The 19,415-nt window shown below is 43.8% G+C and overlaps 1 protein-coding gene across 8 annotated transcripts in view; it reads right to left on the reverse strand.

Moving 5' to 3' along the window:
* Positions 1–19,415, reverse strand: part of PCNT (pericentrin) — a 239,033-nt gene that overhangs the window by 90,379 nt on the left and 129,239 nt on the right. For all 8 annotated transcript variants that reach the window (XM_048869001.2, XM_048868996.2, XM_075118197.1 and 5 more), the window contains 4 exons: positions 16,087–16,238; positions 11,309–11,523; positions 10,424–10,629; positions 8,704–8,866 (listed from right to left, as the gene is read on the reverse strand). In XM_048869001.2, coding sequence (XP_048724958.2) covers positions 8,704–8,866; positions 10,424–10,629; positions 11,309–11,523; positions 16,087–16,238 — 736 coding nt within the window. The remainder of the gene's footprint in view (positions 1–8,703; positions 8,867–10,423; positions 10,630–11,308; positions 11,524–16,086; positions 16,239–19,415) is intronic.

Below are 19,415 nucleotides of genomic sequence, written 5' to 3' on the forward strand. Positions count from 1 at the left end.
AGGTAGCATGCCGAGATGTTTATGTAGTGTTATATGCACCACTTCCATATTTTATGGCTTCAGTGCATAGCGAGTGTGAATGCAGGACAGTACAATCCCATATTTGAAGGATGACTCGTACATCTGAGATAAGGTTTGTGAGAGTTATGAATCTGGCCTGAGGTAGGGAAGTCTTGGCTTCAGCCGGAAGGCATGGGATGCATTGTCCTAGGGATGGGGGTTCCATGACCACCACTCCCAAGAGAAGGAGATGGGTGGTGGTGGTCGGGGACTCCCTCCTAAGGGGGAGGGAGTCATCCATCTGCCGACCAGACATGGAGACTTGAGAAGCATGCTGCTTGCCTGGAGCTAGAATCCAGGACGTGACTGAGTGTTTGCCGAGACTGTTGAAGACCTCAGACCGCTACCTCTTCCTACTTCTCCACGTGGGCACCAATGAAGCTGCCAAGAATGATCTTGAGCGGATCACTGCAGACTACGTGGCTCTAAGAAGAAGGATAAAGGAGTTTGAGGCCCAAGTCGTGTTCTCGTCCATCCTCCCTGTTGAAGGAAAAGGCCCAGGTAGGGACCATCAAATTGTGGAGGTGAATGCGTGGTTATGCAGGTGGTGTCGGAGAGGGGGCTTTGGATTTTTCGACCATGGGATTTTGTTCCGGGAAGAAGGATTGCTAGGAACAGATGGGATCTACCTAATGAAGAGAAGGAACAGCATCTTCGCAGGCAGGCTTGCTAGCCTAGTGAAGAGGGCTTTAAACTAGGTTCACCAGGGGATGGTGACCTAAGCCCAGAGGTAAGTGGGAGAGTGCGATACTGGGAGGAAACACAAGGAGTAGGGTACAAGACGGGAAGCTTCCTTATTCATACTGAGAAAGTAGGGCAATCGGCTAATTTTCTCAGGTGCATGTGCACAAATGCAAGAAGTCTGGGAAACAAGCAGGAAGAATTGGAAGTCCTGGCACAATCAAGGAACTATGACGGGATTGGAAAAACAGAAACTTGGGTTGCAGTTCAAATGACTGGAGTGCTGTCATGGATGGGTATAAACTCTTCAGGAAGGACAGGTACAGGAGAAAAGGTGGAGGAGTTGCATTGTATGTAAGAGAACGGTATGATTGCTCAGAGCTCCAGTTTGAAACTGGAGAAAAGCCTGTTGAGAGTCTTTGGGTTAAGTTTAGAAGCGAGAGCCACAAGGGTGATGGCATGGTGGGCGTGTGCTACAGACCACCACACCAGGAGGATGAGGTAGACGAGGCTTTCTTCAGACAACTAACTGAAGTCTCCAGATAACAGGCCCTGGGGGACTTCATGGGGGACTTCAATCACCCTGACATCTGCTGGGAGAGCAATACAGCAGTGCACAGACAATCCAGGAAGTTTTTGGAGAATGTTGGGGACAATTTCCTGATACAAGTGCTAGAGGAACCAACTAGGGGCCATGCTCCTCTTGACCTGCTGCTTACCAACAGGGAAGAATTGGTAGGGGAGGTAGAAATGGGTTGCAACCTAGGCAGGAGTGACCATGAGATGGTTGAGTTCTGGATCCTGAAAAAAGGAAGGGGAATAGCAAAATACGGACCCTGGACTTCAGAAAAGCAGGCTTAAAGTCCCTTAGGGAACTCATGGGCAGGATCCCCTGGGAGGCTAATATGAGGGGGCAAAGAGTCCGGGAGAGCTGGCTGTCTTTTAAAAAAGCCTTACTGAAGGCGCAAGAACAAACGATCCCGAAGTGCAAAAAGAAGCAAATATGGCATGCAACCAGCTTGGCTTAACAGTGAAATCTTCTGTGAAATTAAACACAAAAAGGAAGCTTACAAAAAGTGGAAATTTGGACAGATGACTAGGGAGGAGTCCAAAAATATTGCTGGAGCATGCCGGGGTGTAATTAGGAAGGCCAAGGCACAACTGGAGTTGCAGCTAGCAAGGGATGTGAAGAGTAACAAGAAGGGTTTCTACAGGTACGTTAGCAACAAGAAAAAGGTCAGGGAAAGTGTGGGACCCTTAATGAATGGGGGAGGCAACCTAGTGACAGATGATGTGGAAAATGCTGAAGTACTCAATGCTTTTTTTCCTTGGTCTTCACAGAAAAGGGCAGCTCCCAGACTGCTGCACTGGGCAACACAGCATGGGGAGTAGGTGAGCAGCCCTCAGTGGTGAAAGAACAGGTTAAGGACTATTTAGAAAAACTGGACATACACAAGTCCATGGGTCGAGATCTAATGCATCCAAGGGTACTGAGGGAGTTGGCTGATGTGATTGCAGAGCCATTATCTCTGAAAACTCGTGGTGATCGGAGGAAGTCCCAGATGATTGGAAAAAGACAAATATAGTGCCCATCATTAAAAAAAGGGAAAAAAGAGAATCCAGGGAACTACAGACCAAGTCAGCCTCACTTCAGTCCCCAGCAAAATCATGGAGCAGGTCCTCAAGGAATCCATTTTGAAACACTTGGAGGAGAGGAAGGTGATCAGGAACAGTCAACATGGATTCACCAAGGGCAAGTCATGCCTGACCAACCTGATTGCCTTCTATGACGAGATAACTGGCTCTGTGGATATGAGGAAAGCAGTGGACGGGATATAGCTTGACTTTAGCAAAGCTTTTGATACGGTCTCCCACAGTATTCTTGCCAGCAAGTTAAAAAATTATGGATTGGATGAATGGACTATAAGGTGGATGGAAAGCTGGCTAGATTGTCGGGCTCAGCTGGTAGTGATCAATGGCTCGATGTCTAGTTCGCAGCCGGTATCAAGCAGAGTGCCCCAGGGGTCAATCCTGTGGCAGGTTTTGTTCAAATTCTTTATTAATGATCTGGATGATGGGATTAATTGCACCCTCAGCAAGTTCACAGATGACACTAAGCTGGGGAGAGAGGCAGATATGCTGGAAGATAGGGATAGGATACAGAGGGACCTAGACAAATTGGAGGATTAGGCCAAAAGAAATCTGATGAGGTTCAACAAGGACAAGTGCAGAGTCCGGCACTTACGATGGAAGAATCCTATCCACCGCTACAGGTAGGGACCGACTGGCTAAGCGGCAGTTCTGCAGAAAAGGACCTGGAGATTACAGTGGATGAGAAGCTGGATATGAGTCAGCAGTGTACCCTTGTTGCCAAGAAGGCCAATGACATATTGGGCTGTATTAGTAGGAGCAGATCGAGGGAAGTAATTATTCCCCTATATTCGGCACTGGTGAGGCCATACCTGGAGTATTGCGTCCAGTTTTGATCTCCCCAAACACAGAAGGGATGTAGAAAAACTGAAGAGAGTCCAGCAGAGGACAACAAAAATGATTGGCAGGCTGGGGAACATGACTTATGAGGAGAGGCTGAGGGAACTGGGATTGTTTAGTCTGCGGAAGAGAAGAATGAGGGGGGATTTGATAGCTGCTTTCAACTACCTGAGAGGTGGTTCTAGACTATTCTCAGTGGTGGAAGAGGACAGGACAAGGAGTAATGGTCTCAAGTTGCAGTGGGGGAGGTCTAGGTTGGATATTAGGAAACACTGTTTCACTAGGAGGGTGGTGAAGCACTGGGTGACCTAGGGAGATGGTGGAATCTCCATCCTTAGAGGTTTTTAAGGCCCGGCTTGACAAAGCCTTGGCTGGAATGATTTAGTTGGTGTTGGTCCTGATTTGAGCAGGGGATTGGACTAGATGACCTCCTGAGGTCTCTTCCAACCCTGATATTCTATTATTCTATGGTACCTTCTTGTCTTCGCAGGTGGGGTATAAATCACCAAAGTGCGGATGGTGGCCCAAGAGTCCTTCATCGTATGAAGCACCTCATCAGTTTTCTTTGAGAAAAGCTTTTCTCAATCAAAAAGTAGGTCTTCTACCTTTGTTTGCAGTTCCTCGGGTATATGCAAGGCCTGTAGCCAGTATCCCCGGCACATCACTACGGCTGTGGCCATGGTTCTGGCTGTGGTGTCTAGCGACGCTTTTAGGGCTGTTCTGGCTATCTGTTGACCCTCGTTGATGATGGCTTGAAATTGTGACCTTTTCTCCTTGGGGAACTCTGCTATGAACAAGCTAAGTTTCACATAGTTATCATAGTAATATTTAGCTAACAATGCAGAGTGACTGGCCACTCTGATTTGTAGGGTGCCTGAAGAATAAACTTTACACCCAAATAGGTAGAGTCTCTTGTGCTCTTTCTCCTGTGGTGTAGATTTAAACTGTGGTTGCTTGCCGTGTTGATTCGCAACATTGACCACTAAGCTGTTGGGGGGGGCAGATGTGCAAAGAGAAAGTCTGCCCCTTTTGCATGTTGGCAGAATTGAGGCCGGTGTCTGCCAGACAGTCTCCGCCGGTTCCAAGATGGCATCGGTGATAGGACGAACGATCTTGGAAGTAAATTATGGTTGTAGTATTTGTACCAGCTTGTGCTGGTTTGTCTGCACCTCCTCTAGTGGTATTTTCTGGCTGTGAGTGACCCACTTAAACAGTTCTTGAAACTGCTTGAAATCTTCTCCTGAAGTTGGCAGTGGGGGCCTAGCAGCCTCATCTAGGGAGGAGGAAGTGTTGTGAGCAGGAGAGGTAGTTTCTTGGTCTGTGCCAGTTTCTGTGTCCTCGCCTATGTCCTGAGCCTCCGTGGCCTGCAGTGTGGGAGAGGCAGGATTAGAGCGCAGTTCATATCTGTGCGCCGTGTGTGACCTGGAATGTGGACCTCTGTAAGAAGCCCAGGGTTCCCAATGTGCCCACTGCATTGGGAAGGCCTCAGGGGAGTACATCCATGGTGGTCTGCACCATGGTTGAATTGTCTAGTGGTATCTTGGTCCCATATGGCTCCAAGGTGGTCGGTGTTCTTTTGGTGGGGAATAGTGTAGTGAGAAGGTGTTTTGCTCCTGCATCTCCTCGTCTTCGCTGGAAAATTGTGAAATGTCATGAGAGCTGTTGGGATCTCCTCCATAGCCTGTTGGGGAGCCCTCGGTACAGAGTATTGGGGAGTGCGGTGCCAACAGTATCACCAACTCTTTCTGGTGCAACAGAGACCGTGTGGTGCCAATGTCTGGATCATCAGTGCCATGAGGTCCGCTCTCACCAGTGCACGCGTCAGTGCCGACAAATGCTGTGGCTGTTTAGTCAGTGCGGTCGGTGCCGACTTGTTTTTCTCCACCAGTGCCGACTGTGTTGTTGGTGCTAAGGGCGTAGGCATGGTGCCTGAGGAGATGCTCGGTGCCAAGTCCCTTGCAGGTGAACTTGGTGCCGTGGAGGAGGCATGTCTTTGTGCCTCGACTCTGTCTCCTTTGCTCGGACTTTGGCATTGCTGGAGGTGCCTGGAGCATCATAGGTGCTCCCACACGCATATGTCGGCATCTGGGGTAGCGACCTGGCAGGAGACCGCCTGTCTTTTCACAGTACTTTCTGCGGAGAATTTTGAGCCCTCTTTTTTGGTCTTTCATAGGGTACGTCTCCTTTTCCAGTTTGAGGAGTATCTGGAGAGGCAGTCTGCTTGTCCAAATCGGATTTGAGGGATTTCTCCATTAAAATCATTTTTAGCCGGAGATCCCTGTCACATTGGGCTCTGGCTCTCAAATTGCTGCAGTGGGGGCATTTTGGGGGTTATACCCCTCACCGAGACAGCACACACACAATGAATGCCCATCGGAAATGGGCATAGCTTCACGGCAGGAGCCACAGTGTTTGAAGCCTGAGGAGCCAGGCATCTTAACGGATAACCGTCCCCTGAGAGGAGGTAGCTAACGAAAAAAAAAATTTTCCCCTCAATAAAACTAAACACTTACGCTTTCTAACTAACTATCTAATTAAACGATGTTTTTAATGGTTTGAGGGAAGAGTGCTGATACCCCCCCAGAACTCAGTCTTCAGCCCAGGACAGTTGAGAAGGAACTAGAGGGCTCAGGTTGCGCACACACTAAATGCAGCACCAGTGGCATCGCAAGATGCCTACCCGCGCAGACACGGCTGCCATAAATCTCCGATCAACGGTGCTGGGACGCACCAACACCCGAAGTGGAGTACCCAAAGGGGCAGCACACAAAGAACAAACCGTTTATTTTAAATTCAAGTACTGTATCTTAGTTCAGTCGTAGAAAAAATACCCATAACATACTAATTTTAAGCTGCTCCAAAGACTGTCTGCAGGAAAAAAAATAAACTAAAATAAGGGCATATGACAGAAGAGCCTGGCTAGTTCTCAGCATATGTATTGATAGTGCATATAACATGTTTACGTTTTCTTTGAGCTATTAGACAGGTCCAAGTTGTACCAGAGGTGTGCCTTGCACAAACAGCAGCACAGACTTATGAAAGAAATCCCTTAATGAACATTTATTTGTAACTTATACAAGCCAAAATTTAGATATATACTAGCTCTGTGGTTTTAAACCTGTGATCCGCAGACCCCTGGTAGTCCACAGACTATATCTAAGGGGTCCACAGAAGGTTGTCATTACCACAGAACTGTGGTTTTCAACCTGGGCTCTGCAGACTATGTCTAAGATTTCCAAAGGAGTCTGCACCAGCATTCAAAGTTTTTTTAGGGGTCTGCAAATGAAAAAAAGGTTGAAAACCACTGTAAAAGCAAATCTGTTACATGTTAACTTTAAATCCACTATATAAATCCATGGTACACCCACACCTTGAATAATGTGTGCAGTTCTGGTCAACTGGAAAAAGCACAGAGAAGGCTAGAAAAACAAGTAGAGGTATGGAACAGCTTCCATATGAAGAGAGTAAGAAGACTGGGGCCGTTGAGCTTGGAAAAGAGAACTCAGAGAGGATATGATAGAGATCTATAAAATCATGAATGGTGTGGAGAAAGCGAATCGGGAAATGTTAGTTATCCATTCACGTAACACAAGAACCAGGGGCCATCCAATGAAATTAATAGGCAGAAGGTTTAAAACAAACATAAGGAAATATTTCTTCACACAACATACAGTCGGCCTGTGGAGCTCATTGCCAGGGGATCTTGTGAAGGCCAAAACCATAACTGGGTTCAAAAAATAAATTAGATAAGTTCATGGAGGATAGGTCCATCCAAGGCAATTTGCCAAGAAGGCTGGGAAGCAACCCACTGGTCTGGGTGTCCCTAAACCTCTGACTGCTACAAGCTGGGACAGGAGAACAGGGCATGGATCACTCAATAAATTGCCCTGTTCGGTTCACTCCATCTGAAACATCTAGCACCAGCCCCTATTGAAAGACAAAATTCTGGTCTGGGTGGGCTATTGGTCTGACCTAGTATAGCCATTTTTATGTTCTTAACAGTAAAGTTTATCATGTACAAGACACAAAAGAATTTTCAAAAGGAGTATCACACCCATTCATATAATCATAAAGGCTAGGGGAAAAGTCTCTTTTTGGTCATTAGTCTTATTTCTCTTTGGCAGGACTTTCAGCATGAAAAATGCTCATCAAGTTGTGACCAAAATCTCAAGTACTGATGAATTCCACCACTGCCTTTAGGTGCATGCCATAATGCCAGAACACACTTTTCCCTGTTTTAAATATATTTGTAAGAGAGGGTAACGCTCAAATATCGGCACTTCTTAAAATAGATATTTAAAGTTGAAATTCTCTCCCATTTAAATCCATGATTTCATGTCTTATTGGTAACATTTCTCTTCCCCTTCCTGTTTATAGCATCCTTGTAGGCAACTGTGACAACCATTACCCTTTCTCTAAACAGCCTCTCCCCCACACTCCCCAAAGAAATGGACAGCACAGCCTTTTGTTGATCAATTTCCTCATGTGTAAAATGGGTGTAATATCTGCCTACAAAGGTTGATATCAGGCTTAATTAGGTAATGTTTCTGAGTGCTTTGAGGGCATAAAGCACACTACAAAAATTCAATAATACTATTAAACTAGTTATTTGATAAGGAATGACATAACATGCATTTTGGTGCGATCACCAGTCTTTTAAACCTATGCTGGCTTTTATCTCCCATGTAGTCAGAGAACAACTGGTTTGTATTTCACTGGGTCTCACATTTCCCAAAACTGACAGTATGTTTTCCCTATGCACCTCTTAGGACTTCTGTCCACCAGAAGTTTCCAAAGCAACTGCTAATGACAGAGTTCCTTGATTACTTCCTGCAATACTCTGAGTAATTTTCATCACATCCTGCTAGTTTTAAAATTACAAACATCAAGTACTATGGTCACTTGTTTCTTTCAGTGCTAGACAAAGTAAAATAATTATTTAGCAATTCCGATTTTGCCTGACAGTTGGTATTCCCTGCTCTCCGGTTAATAGCCTTTTCTTTCTTTTGTCTCCCATGTCTTATCATTTCCTTTGCATACATCCTCATCAAATATTTCCTTCTACTGTCAGTGGGTCCTTCCTGGACTAGCTGTGAGTGCTGGGACCCACTGGGAAACTAGGCATCTCCCCTTCCCGAATAAAGCTCCCATTTCTAGCCGTGCAAGAATGTGAGATACTGGTTTTTAAAGTCCTGACATTTTTAGCATAAAAAACATGCCACTAGTACAATCCTGAACACTGGGCCCATTCCGGGGCTCAGGTAAGTGTAACTCTGATGGTGGGGAGGCAAGTGCCACATCTGCGGGGAGAAAGAGGACGTATCCGTTTCAAGTGACACAGGGATTTAGAATGCCAAAGTGGGCAGGTAAAACAATTAAATGTGCATTATAAATTCATTTATCCACCTCCAAATATGTTTTGTTATATTATATAAATAACATCTGAAATTTGTTTCGGTTTCATTTCCTTACCTTCTGCTTTATGAAGCTCCAGTGCCAGTTGATTCTTTGCCTCACTTTCCTCATTTAGACACTCCATTAGATCATGGTGCTGACTCACCACTTGGGCAGTTTCCTGATTTCTGCGGCTGAATTCCTCCTCAAAGTGAGCGTGAATTTCATGTGTTTTCTCCAACTTTAAAAAAAAAAAAAAAAAAAGGCACATCACAACATACGACACTAAACATGTGAACTGCAATGATCATCTGAACCCTTATAAAGACAGAACTTATTTTCATTTTTGTAATATTTATCTATCAAGTGCTTCTGCCAATTACAAAGCAGCTTGTAGCTTAATTGCTGCATATTCCTAACATGTTTTATTACAGGACTTTGTTTTAATGTATTAATAGCCAACTAACTGTTTTGAAGCAGTAATAATAAAAATAGGTCTTTATTATATTTTTATTAAAAGAACCACCTCACTGCATAGTGCATGACTTTAAAAATGTGTTTTATGGCTCATTGAAGTCAAAGGTAATTTTGCTACTGGCTCCCAGTGAAGTCAAAAGTTTCTCTTTAGAGTTACAGAGATTCACAATATTGTGAAACACGCAATGGATCTTTCTCCTTGCAGTTCTTAACTCAATTCCAAGTTCTCAGTTTGCCATCACTGAAACATCTACAGGTTTAGTCTTTCAGCTATGCACTAGTTTTCATTGTAAAAGTCTTCCACCCCTTTATACAGTATGTAAGCCATTCAAAGTATATTTGCAGGTATGTGGGGTTAAGATTCTTCATTATTTGCCCTTTACCCCTTTCCTACGAAGCCTCTGTCATGACAGTTTTCCCCAGTAAAAGTGGCCCCCTCTAGGGTCAGTCATCACTGTTTTATGCAGGAAGGTCACTTCAGAGGGGTCTGAAAGAGCTCCTCTGCCCTTTGCTTCACTACAGGCAACCTGAAAATCCTAATTCTGATCTCCAACAAGGAAGCTGAATATATATCTATAAAACTGGTGGGTAAAGTTCCAGTTTAAACCTTGCCATAACAACAAACATCTTGTTTCATTATTACAAGCACCCCATAAAATACAGATGGCATGTAATCTAATCCAGGTCCAAAATATAGTAGAACCTCAGCGTAACAAACACCTTGGGAATGGAGGTTGTTCATAACTCTAAACAAAACATAATGGTTGATTTTTCAAAAGTTTACAACTGAACACGGACTTAATACAGCTTTGAAACTTTACTACGCAGAAGAAAAACGCATCTTAATTTAAATGAAGCAAGCACAGAAACTCTTTCTTTACCCTGTCATATCTTTTTTTTAAAGCTTTCCCCTTATTTTTTTTTAGTTTACATTTAACACAGTATTGTTCTGTACAGTGCTTTTTTTGGTCTCTGCTGCCTGATTGCATACTTCCAGTTCCAAATCGGGTATGTTGTTGAACAGTCAGTTCATAACTCTAGTGTCCGTAACCTCTGAGGTTCTACTGCACATATTAACAGACATTACAAGAACAGTTCTTATAGTTAATGAGGGCAGAACCATCAATGCAGCAAGTAGGAAGAGGTGTACAGATTTCTTATTGGAAATGTGAGCTGTGTACATAGCTTTTCATGCACTTTCCCAAGAACCCAATCCTACAAAGTGCTGAATTCCTTAATGCCCAAGGGTGTCAGCATGTCACAGGATCAGACCCCAATTGCCTATGACAATATGTAGCTAAAGGCTGAGATCTAGTTTTACTTGTTTAGTTGATTCTGTAACCAGCTCTAGAAGTTTCTCCACAGCAGTACGCAAACGGCAACAAATTTTCAGGATCATCTCTTCATTCTCCAATGCCAGGTCTGGGCTTGCAAAAACACTCTCACATAAGTGTTGGCTCAACTCAGACCCTTCATCTGTCACTGCAGACACCTGGTTGTGTTCTGTAAGAGTTTCATCCAGGTCACCTACCAAAAAATTAAATGAATTAGAAAAAACACTATTACAAAAAATTAGTCCAGAAACAGCTACTCGTTACACAGCTGACTGACATGATCATATACAAATGTAACAGTGACACTACTTGGGACTGAGCGATGTTTAATTAGTGGAAAACATCTCAACATAAAGAAGTTCTTTAATACTTAAAAACTGACATGCCCCTTCATCAGATTTGGACGTATTTTTGTAAGTTATCAAACTACTTTGAGATGTTTGAAGAGAATAGTTACACCTAGATGAATGTTGCCCAGTTAGATATGACAAATCTTTTAAGATATAACAGGAGGCCCTGTGGCCTGCACATAGTTGCTACAAAGTCCAAGACCAGACCAGCCATTCATTGTTCCAGTTCAGGCTCACAATGCTATGATAGAAAAATGCTTGTCTCCTATTAGGAAGTTGAGAAGGGCACATTATGTGCTCATCAAAACCATTTTAATGGAACTATCTTTGCCACAGTACAGCATCTTCATGGTCAAGAGGATTAAAGCAGGATATTGACAGAGTCCATCACAACTCTGGAGAACCCCACTGGGTGGATGTGGAGAACACTGCAATATAAAATATCCATGTGGAGAGCCTTAGCTGTATGATATGAAATTAACAGTATCTTAAAAAAATAACTATGCCCAGACTGACACTCACTTTTTTCTAGGTCACGCTTCTCTCTGGCTTTGAAATGCTGTATGAATCCCACTTCTTCCATCATACTGCGGCTTTCTCTAGAATCTCCAGATGCCAGACTGTCATCAAGACAGAGACCAACTTTCTTACAGATAAGGTCTTCTGTGGCGATAGTGGCCTTTACCATTTCCACAAATAATTTCAAAACTTGCTGATAAGATTCCTGCAGTTTTTTCCTAGAACAGAAATACCATAAAATGCAAAGTACAGTATATTTCAACTAGAAGAGGTACTTAAATATTGATAACACTTTAAAAATTCAAAACCTCTCTGCAGGTTTGAAAGATTCTGTGACACAGCATATTATCAATATTTAAATGCCTCTTCTAGTAAGGATGTCACTTTGCAGCTATTTTCACTACTAAATTCCCAAACGAATGAAGGATTAATTGTTAAATTAGACCTTGTTGATTAGACCTTGAGACCTTGCCTCTTCATTGCTCTATCAGAATCCCAAACAATTGCTGCCTCTCAATAACAAAAACATCTGTACAATATTGATTTGTTATTACAAGCTTCTATACCATTCACACATATTAGGTAAGTATTGCAAATTAATTGAAGATTTCATGCCATCATTTTTTACTGAATAGTTACATATTAATGAAGAGAGGAGATATCTGGATGTTTGCTAAGCTTTTCCATACAAAAGAACATTACAAATATGATGAAAATGCTTTCCATAAAGTAATGGCAATAATTTGAGTTCTCACCGGTGTGTAGTATTAAAGCCTATCCTGCGTAATAATTATTTAGCTCTGGAAAATACATGCCAACCAAATCCAGTTCCTCTTCTGCTCTCCGTCCTGTCCCCAGAGTTCTGCCCCTGGTTCCTTTTAACTCTCACTCTGAAGAGCTCATCTGCTCCCACAATTTCAGCTACCGTGTCTATGCAGATGACTCACATCTACCTCTTCCCTCCTGATCTCCCATCCACATTGAAATATTATATTTCCAAACATCGTCTCCTGGATGGACCACTGCCCTCTCCCACACAGTGAAAAATTAACAGGCCTTCTTTCTCCTCTCTCCATCACTGTCCCCAGCTTATAGCACAGAGACTGTAGTACTCAGCCCTCTCCTGCACCACATTCAGTTTTAATCAAATTCTTGCTTTTTATTCTACGCCCTTAAAAATCATGCTTTCCTTCTCCATCCTTGGTCACCCTTGACTAATGCACCCTTCTCATGACTGGCCTTCATGATGCCTAACTTAATTCTAACCTATGAAGAAACGAGATTGGAAATATTAACTTCACTCCTACAACCCTGGCCACTTTCTCCAGCCTTCAAACTGCTCCAATGGCTTCCCCTTGTTTTCCATACTACATTCAAGCTTCTCATCTTTATGGCATGGCACAATTCCACTTTTGCCTCTCCCATTTCCTCCTACTCCCAATCCTGCTTTCTATGCTTCAACATGCCCACTTCTTGAAAATCTTTTTGTATCTTTATCCCACGCTCCTCTTTGCACCTTCCATTCCATGCACCTGGGTCTTCTTTCCTTTGTTTTTGCACTAACTGATCTCCCTCTCCTCTCTCAGGTGTCTCTTAAAAAAAAAAAAAAAAAAAAAAAACCACCCCCACTCGCATCACACTACTAATATTCCTGGGGGAATTCCGCGCCACTGTGTGCGCGCAGAATTCATGTCCCCCACAGATTTCTTTGCTTCTCTGCAGAAAAATGACTTTCTAACCAGGAAGCAAAGGGAACCTGCAAGAGTAGTCACACACCACTCCCTACCTGCATAGATACATCATTTCAAGCACCCAGAGCAGCCGGCAGACAGGTAAATCACCACAGGGCAGGGGACACCCCAGACAGTGACTCCTACCCTGAGCCGGGATATCAGCTGCTAGTCCCACCTGGGCTCGAGGCAAGAGAGGACGGGATTTCCTCTTCCCCTGCAAGAAGTGGCTGGGGCTGTTTCAGACCCACCCCCAGAAACCTCCCCCTGCTGCAGGAAACTCAGCATCCTCCCACTTCCTGCCCCCATCACTCCTCAGCTGCAGGGGGAGGGGTCACTGCGTGGGGAGCTGATCCCACATCCGCCCAGCGCCCATGCATTTGGACCTCCCATTACCAGACACCCCCACAAAGCCTCACCCCACACAACCAGAACCTCCCTAGGCCTCCATACCCAAACCCCACCCCACTGATGCTCAACCCCTGCATGGACCCCGCCCCTGCACCCACACACCCCCACTGACCTCCCTGTACTCAAACCCCACCCTGATGAGCCCCACCCCCTTGTACCCCCAAATCCCCACATCCATACCCCCATTTTTTTCTGACCCCCAACTAGCTGCACCCAGACCCCCATCCCACCAAGCCCCACTCCCCAGCACCCAGACCTCCTTGCTAAGACCCCCACACCTAGACCCCTCCACTGAGCCCCAACCACCTTCACCTGGAAGTTCCTGCAGAGTTCCATTGCCCCTGTATCTGGAACCCCACCATGAGCCTCTGTGCATCCAGATTCCCCCACACCTAGACCGCTCCACTGAGCTGCCTGCACCTAGATTGTCCCACACAAAATCCTCTCACCCCACACCTGGATCCCCTCGCACTGAGCCCCTCCACACTTGGATCCTGCCTGGTTGAGCCTGCCTGCCCCACACTTGGTGTGCCTGGCGCACAGGGGCAGGGCCCCAAGGTATTTCTGGGGCAGGCCCAGGCCTTGTGCTTTGTTAGGGTCAGGTACAGCCTCACCACTGAGTCTGTGTCCCGGGGGTACTGGGTGAGGAGGCTGCAGGATCTCGAACCTTCGTTCAGCCAGTGGCCTATGCTCCCCACTGCCATGCTGGAGCCTCTGCATTTATTTATTGACAAATAAAACGTGCAGAATTTTAAAATATCGTGCACATAATTTTTAAATTTTTGGCACAGACTGCCCTCTGGAGTAATTACAGAAAAGTTTTCAACCACAACCCATCAGGTATAGAATACATGTTTATATATCTTAAAAACTAAAACCTACACAGCTTCTGTTTTGGTATACCAGCCTCTGCATCATCATGTTTTAACTATACTGTCTGCCCCTGTTTTCACTGTAAGCCATTTGGGACAATGCTACATCCTTCTCTGTTGTATAGCCCTGGAGCACATTCTTGGCAATCAAACAGATAATAGTCACCACCATGTGTGATATTTAAAGTATCAACTCTGACCCCTTATGAGGCAATAAACTACAGTAAAAAACCGCTCAGACTCTGACAAATTAACAGATTATGAAGAGCATAGGAAAATGAATTGCAGCAATTCTAATTTTGATCCTTCAAAAGATATGAATACTAAATTCAGGACACCGTTGTTAAAACAGACCATGCTTACAAACACACCTGTAACTGGCATCTAGTGTAAACATGGTCATTCCCAGCACTGGCATATTTGCATTTGTAAAGGTCAAAAGAAGACAACAGTGTTTGAAACAGTCTGGCGAAACTTAATAACTTTATGCTGTACAGAGTTTTTCCGAAGTTTGCCTACCATGAGATAGACTATACATTACTCTTATTCCAATCATCAATATGATTTCTCCACTACAGTGTCTACTTTCAATAACTACTCAGTTCCAATTGTTTCCTAAAGATATTCTAATGTACCCAGAGGTAAATTTCAGAGTAACAGCCGTGTTAGTCTGTATTCGCAAAAAGAAAAGGAGGACTTGTGGCACCTTAGAGACTAACCAATTTATTTGAGCATGAGCTTTCGTGAGCTACAGCTCACTTCATCGGATGCATACTGTGGAAACTGCAGAAGACATATACACACAGAGACCATGAAACAATACCTCCTCACACCCCACTGTCCTGCTGGTAATAGCTTATCTAAAGTGATCATCAAGTTGGGCCATTTCCAGCACAAATCCAGGTTTTCTCACCATCCGCCCCGCCCCACACAAACTCACTCTCCTGCTGGTAATAGCCCATCCAAAGTGATAACTCTCTTCACAGTGTGTATGATAATCAAGGTGGGCCATTTCCTGCACAAATCCAGGTTCTCTCACTCCCTCACCCCCCTCCAAAAACCACACACACAAACTCACTCTCCTGCTGGTAATAGCTTATCCAAAGTGACCACCCTCCCTACAATGTGCATGATAATCACATTTTGTATGTGTGTGTGTGTGTGGGGGGGGGGGGGGGCGGAGGGTGAGAAAACCTGGATTTGTGCTGGAAATGGCCCAACTTGATGATCACTTTAGATAAGCTATTACCATCAGGACAGTGGGGTGTGAGGAGGTATTGTTTCATGGTCTCTGTGTGTATATAATGTCTTCTGCAGTTTCCACGGTATGCATCCAATGAAGTGAGCTGTAGCTCACGAAAGCTCATGCTCAAATAAATTGGTTAGTCTTAAGGTGCCACAAGTACTCCTTTTCTTTTTTCCAGAGGTAAATTAAAAACAAAGAATCTACCCTGCTCTTCCATCTGACCCCCAAAAAAGTCTTCACCTTTCTTTTCAAACTCTGAGCTAATTTGTATACCTATTTCAGATAATAAACAGATACCAGAGTTAGTGAAGTGGGTATCAGAATGGTAATGTTCATTTTCAAGGTGTCCTAGATTTTTAGCATGTCAAGTAAAGACTAACAGTAACTTGGATATGCTTCAAAAATAGCAAAAACATTGTCACCTTCCTATACATGTAATTTGGCTTAGTTACTTTTTCGTTTAAGGAAGCAAAAAAAAGATATATAAGACATGGCACACTATATAACCCAAAATGAACTAACCTTTCATTCTGGGACAGTTCAATATCAGATCTCAACATAGCTACCAAGTACTCTCCTTCTTGGTTTTCTCTGTCTCGTCGCTGTAGGAGGGTATCTAGCTCAGAGCTAGTCTCCTCCAACTCATGATTTAAAGACTCCACTTTCTTTTCCAGCTGTGGGAAATGGAACAACAAGGCAAGGGATAAAAAGCCAGTCATTTTTACCAAACCAGCAGAGCTTTATTCAGTTATCTCATTATGAAATCTCATCTACAATACAGAGAAATCACAAACCGTTTTGGAGACCACATTTCATTTATAATGGATTCTAATACCACAAGAGTTGGAGGACAGCAGAAAGACCAAAACAGAATGGCGGTTAAAATTGTTTTTCTCTCTTTCTAGTATAGTTTTGTTTAAAGTCGCTGTTCAATCTTCATCCATAGATAGTCTCAGCACATTGAAGTAATACTGGCAAGTTATATAGCCTCTTCATGACACTTCAGTTTGTTTTGCATTACCTCCATCCACGTCTCAAGGACAGAAGGCAGTGCTCTGGCAGAATTTTCTACACTGCACCACACACTCTTCAACAGATCCCATCCCAACCAACTTTTCTCCATTTTTTATGGCAGTAAACCCTTTTTGTCCAGAAAACATCCTTTATTCTCTGCTCTCATTTTTGTGTTAAGTTGACTTCAATATGCTGTTCTTTTAAAAGCAAATAGTGCTTTAACTGCCTGCAGCTATCCAGTACATTTACATAAATAACATGACACCTGATCACCTGAACATACCATTACTATGGCAACAACTTTGCCACAACACAAAGCAAGTATTTAACTATACTTTTTCTTTGAAGAGGTAGGAGGAGAGACCAGGGTAAAAAGCGTTCCATTTCCCTGCCAATTTTCTGCCGTTGTTCATTAAACACCGTATGCTCTTCTTGAAGTTACTATTACCAATTTCCAGTTTTTCTACTAAACAGAAAATGAAGTTTCATTGCAGAATAGTTTTTATGTAACAATTCTACATTTTGAGCATTTGCATTAAATATTGACCAACAACATTAAAATAAACTCTGGGATTCTCCTGAACTGTTAGAAGGGAGCACCACAACTAAACTGGTACTTTACCCCCTTTCATTTCCAACCTTGACAACTCACCTTCACTTTTAATTATTCTGAGTACAAAAACCAGCTAATTTTAATTCATTTGCTGTTTCTAAATTTCCTGTTTAAGGGCTAGTCTACACTCGCAGAGCTTTAATGTGGCTTGTATAGTCACAGCAGAGGTGGGAGACAGCTCTCCCAGCGCTCTAAAAAAACCACTTCCACGAGAGGCGCTGCTCCCAGCGCTGGTGTTTTTTCACCCCCGAGAGAGAAAGCTGCAGCGCTGTAAACTGCCAGCGTTGACAAGCCCTAAGACACACAGCCTTTACAGTCTGTCACTGCCCATCCTAAAGCCGGGAGGGAATCCTGATTCTACCAAGATTTCTGCTCTGCAAGAGCTTTCCAAACAAGCTAAATTAGGCCTTGTCTACACTGGCAAGTTACTGCGCAGTAAAGCAGCCTTCTGTGGTGTAACTCCTGAGGTGTACACACTGCCAAGCCACTTAGTCTACACTGCAAAAAAAGCACCTTGCCCGAGAGTCCTAAGCCTTAAAGCGAAGAGGCTCCAGTGCTGTATTGGCAGTGTAAACACATTACAGCACAGAAAGCAATAATTTGGCCTCCGGAAGTGTCCCATAATCCCTCAAGTGGCCACTCTGCTCATTGTTTTGAACTCTGCTGCCCTGGAGACATGCACTCCTCCCCTTTCAAAGCTCCATTTCTGACAGCCCTTGCATGCTGTGCAGATCTGCTCTGGGACACAAAGCAAACCATTAATGTGGAATTTTCCTGCTGTTGAACACAGAGGCAGGCATGCCTGTCAGAGAGAGAGAGCGAGACACACACACACACACACACACACACACAGAGATAGCTGGGGAGGGAGACAGGGGCTGACGTCAGTGTTTCCCCCTCCCCAGGACTGGCTGCTTCCTGATGCTGTCTGAACTTTCAAGACAGCATGCTGACACACTCTCTGTCCCCCAAAACACACTGTCTCTCCCACCCTCCACACACACACTCTCCCTGTCACACACTCTGCCCCCCCATCCCTGCAGTTGAAAAGCAGCTGGCAATGTAGTAGGATGCCCATGGAACAATGGGATTGGGAAACCTGCATCATGTGACGCTGTGTCTGCCCATGAGGCACTGCAAACCCTTCCCAAAGCACCCTGCAGCCAGATGCACAGTGGGATAGCTACCACAATGCACTGCTCTCTTTGCAGTTGTAAGCGCTGCTAATGTGGACGAGCTCCACCATCACAAGGAGCACAGTGTGGACACGCCACAGCGGTTTAATTCCAGGGCTTTAATAAAAGTGGTGTAACTTGTTGCGCAGAAACTTGCCAGTATAGACGTACTCTTAGATTAATCACTCTCATTCTTGGATCCATCTTTTCGTGCAATTAGCAAAACTTTTGATGGTTAGAAACTTTCTAATTTCCAAACTAAATTTACTCATGGACAGTTTTGATAGTTTTCCAATCGATGGAGAATGAATTTTTCTTAAACTTTAACAAAAGATTTAAACCAATTACTACAATATGGGGATGGAGGGGCCTAGTATGATTTACAGTATTAAGATTAGTTAAACTGTTTTGATGTAAAACAAGGCACCTTGTAATTGCATAAAATTTTAAAGAAATAATTTTCAATTTTGTTTCAAGAAAGTCACAAAGGTAGCTTATTTTTTATCTAATACTACTAACATTAATACTTATGCATTACAAAAAAGTATGAGTTACTATGTAGGAGATCGAAGTTCAGTTTCTGTAACCAAGAGAGGACTATAGAGTTTATAGAAGAGGCAATGTTGTTAGATATCTATACATCAGTCTTGATACCCCCCTTCATCGTCCCTCACAGGTGTCTGCACCTTCTTTCATGCTGCCCCTGATGCCTCAAATTTCTTTGCCAAGCCATCTCCCTCCTAAACCTTACCCATCTCACCTACAAGAAACAAGGGCAGGACAGGTAAGCAATCGAACACACAGAATCATCAATATATGCACATGCCTTAAGAGTAATTATTGTCATCCTTGTCCATCCCTTCCTCGCCCTTATCTGATACCCTCACTTCAACGCAGGGATCATGTCATTGTTTGTTTTTGTGACATACCTCGTACATTTTTCTCAATACCAGAAAATCATTAAAATATTATATCTCAGGAAAATAGAATAATCACTGAAATAACTGGATAGGTTCCCTCCTGTAGCAGCCACAACCATGCTGCATCAC

This window comes from Caretta caretta, chromosome 11, assembly GCF_965140235.1.
Source record: "Caretta caretta isolate rCarCar2 chromosome 11, rCarCar1.hap1, whole genome shotgun sequence".
In the NCBI taxonomy this organism is placed as follows: domain Eukaryota; kingdom Metazoa; phylum Chordata; order Testudines; family Cheloniidae; genus Caretta; species Caretta caretta.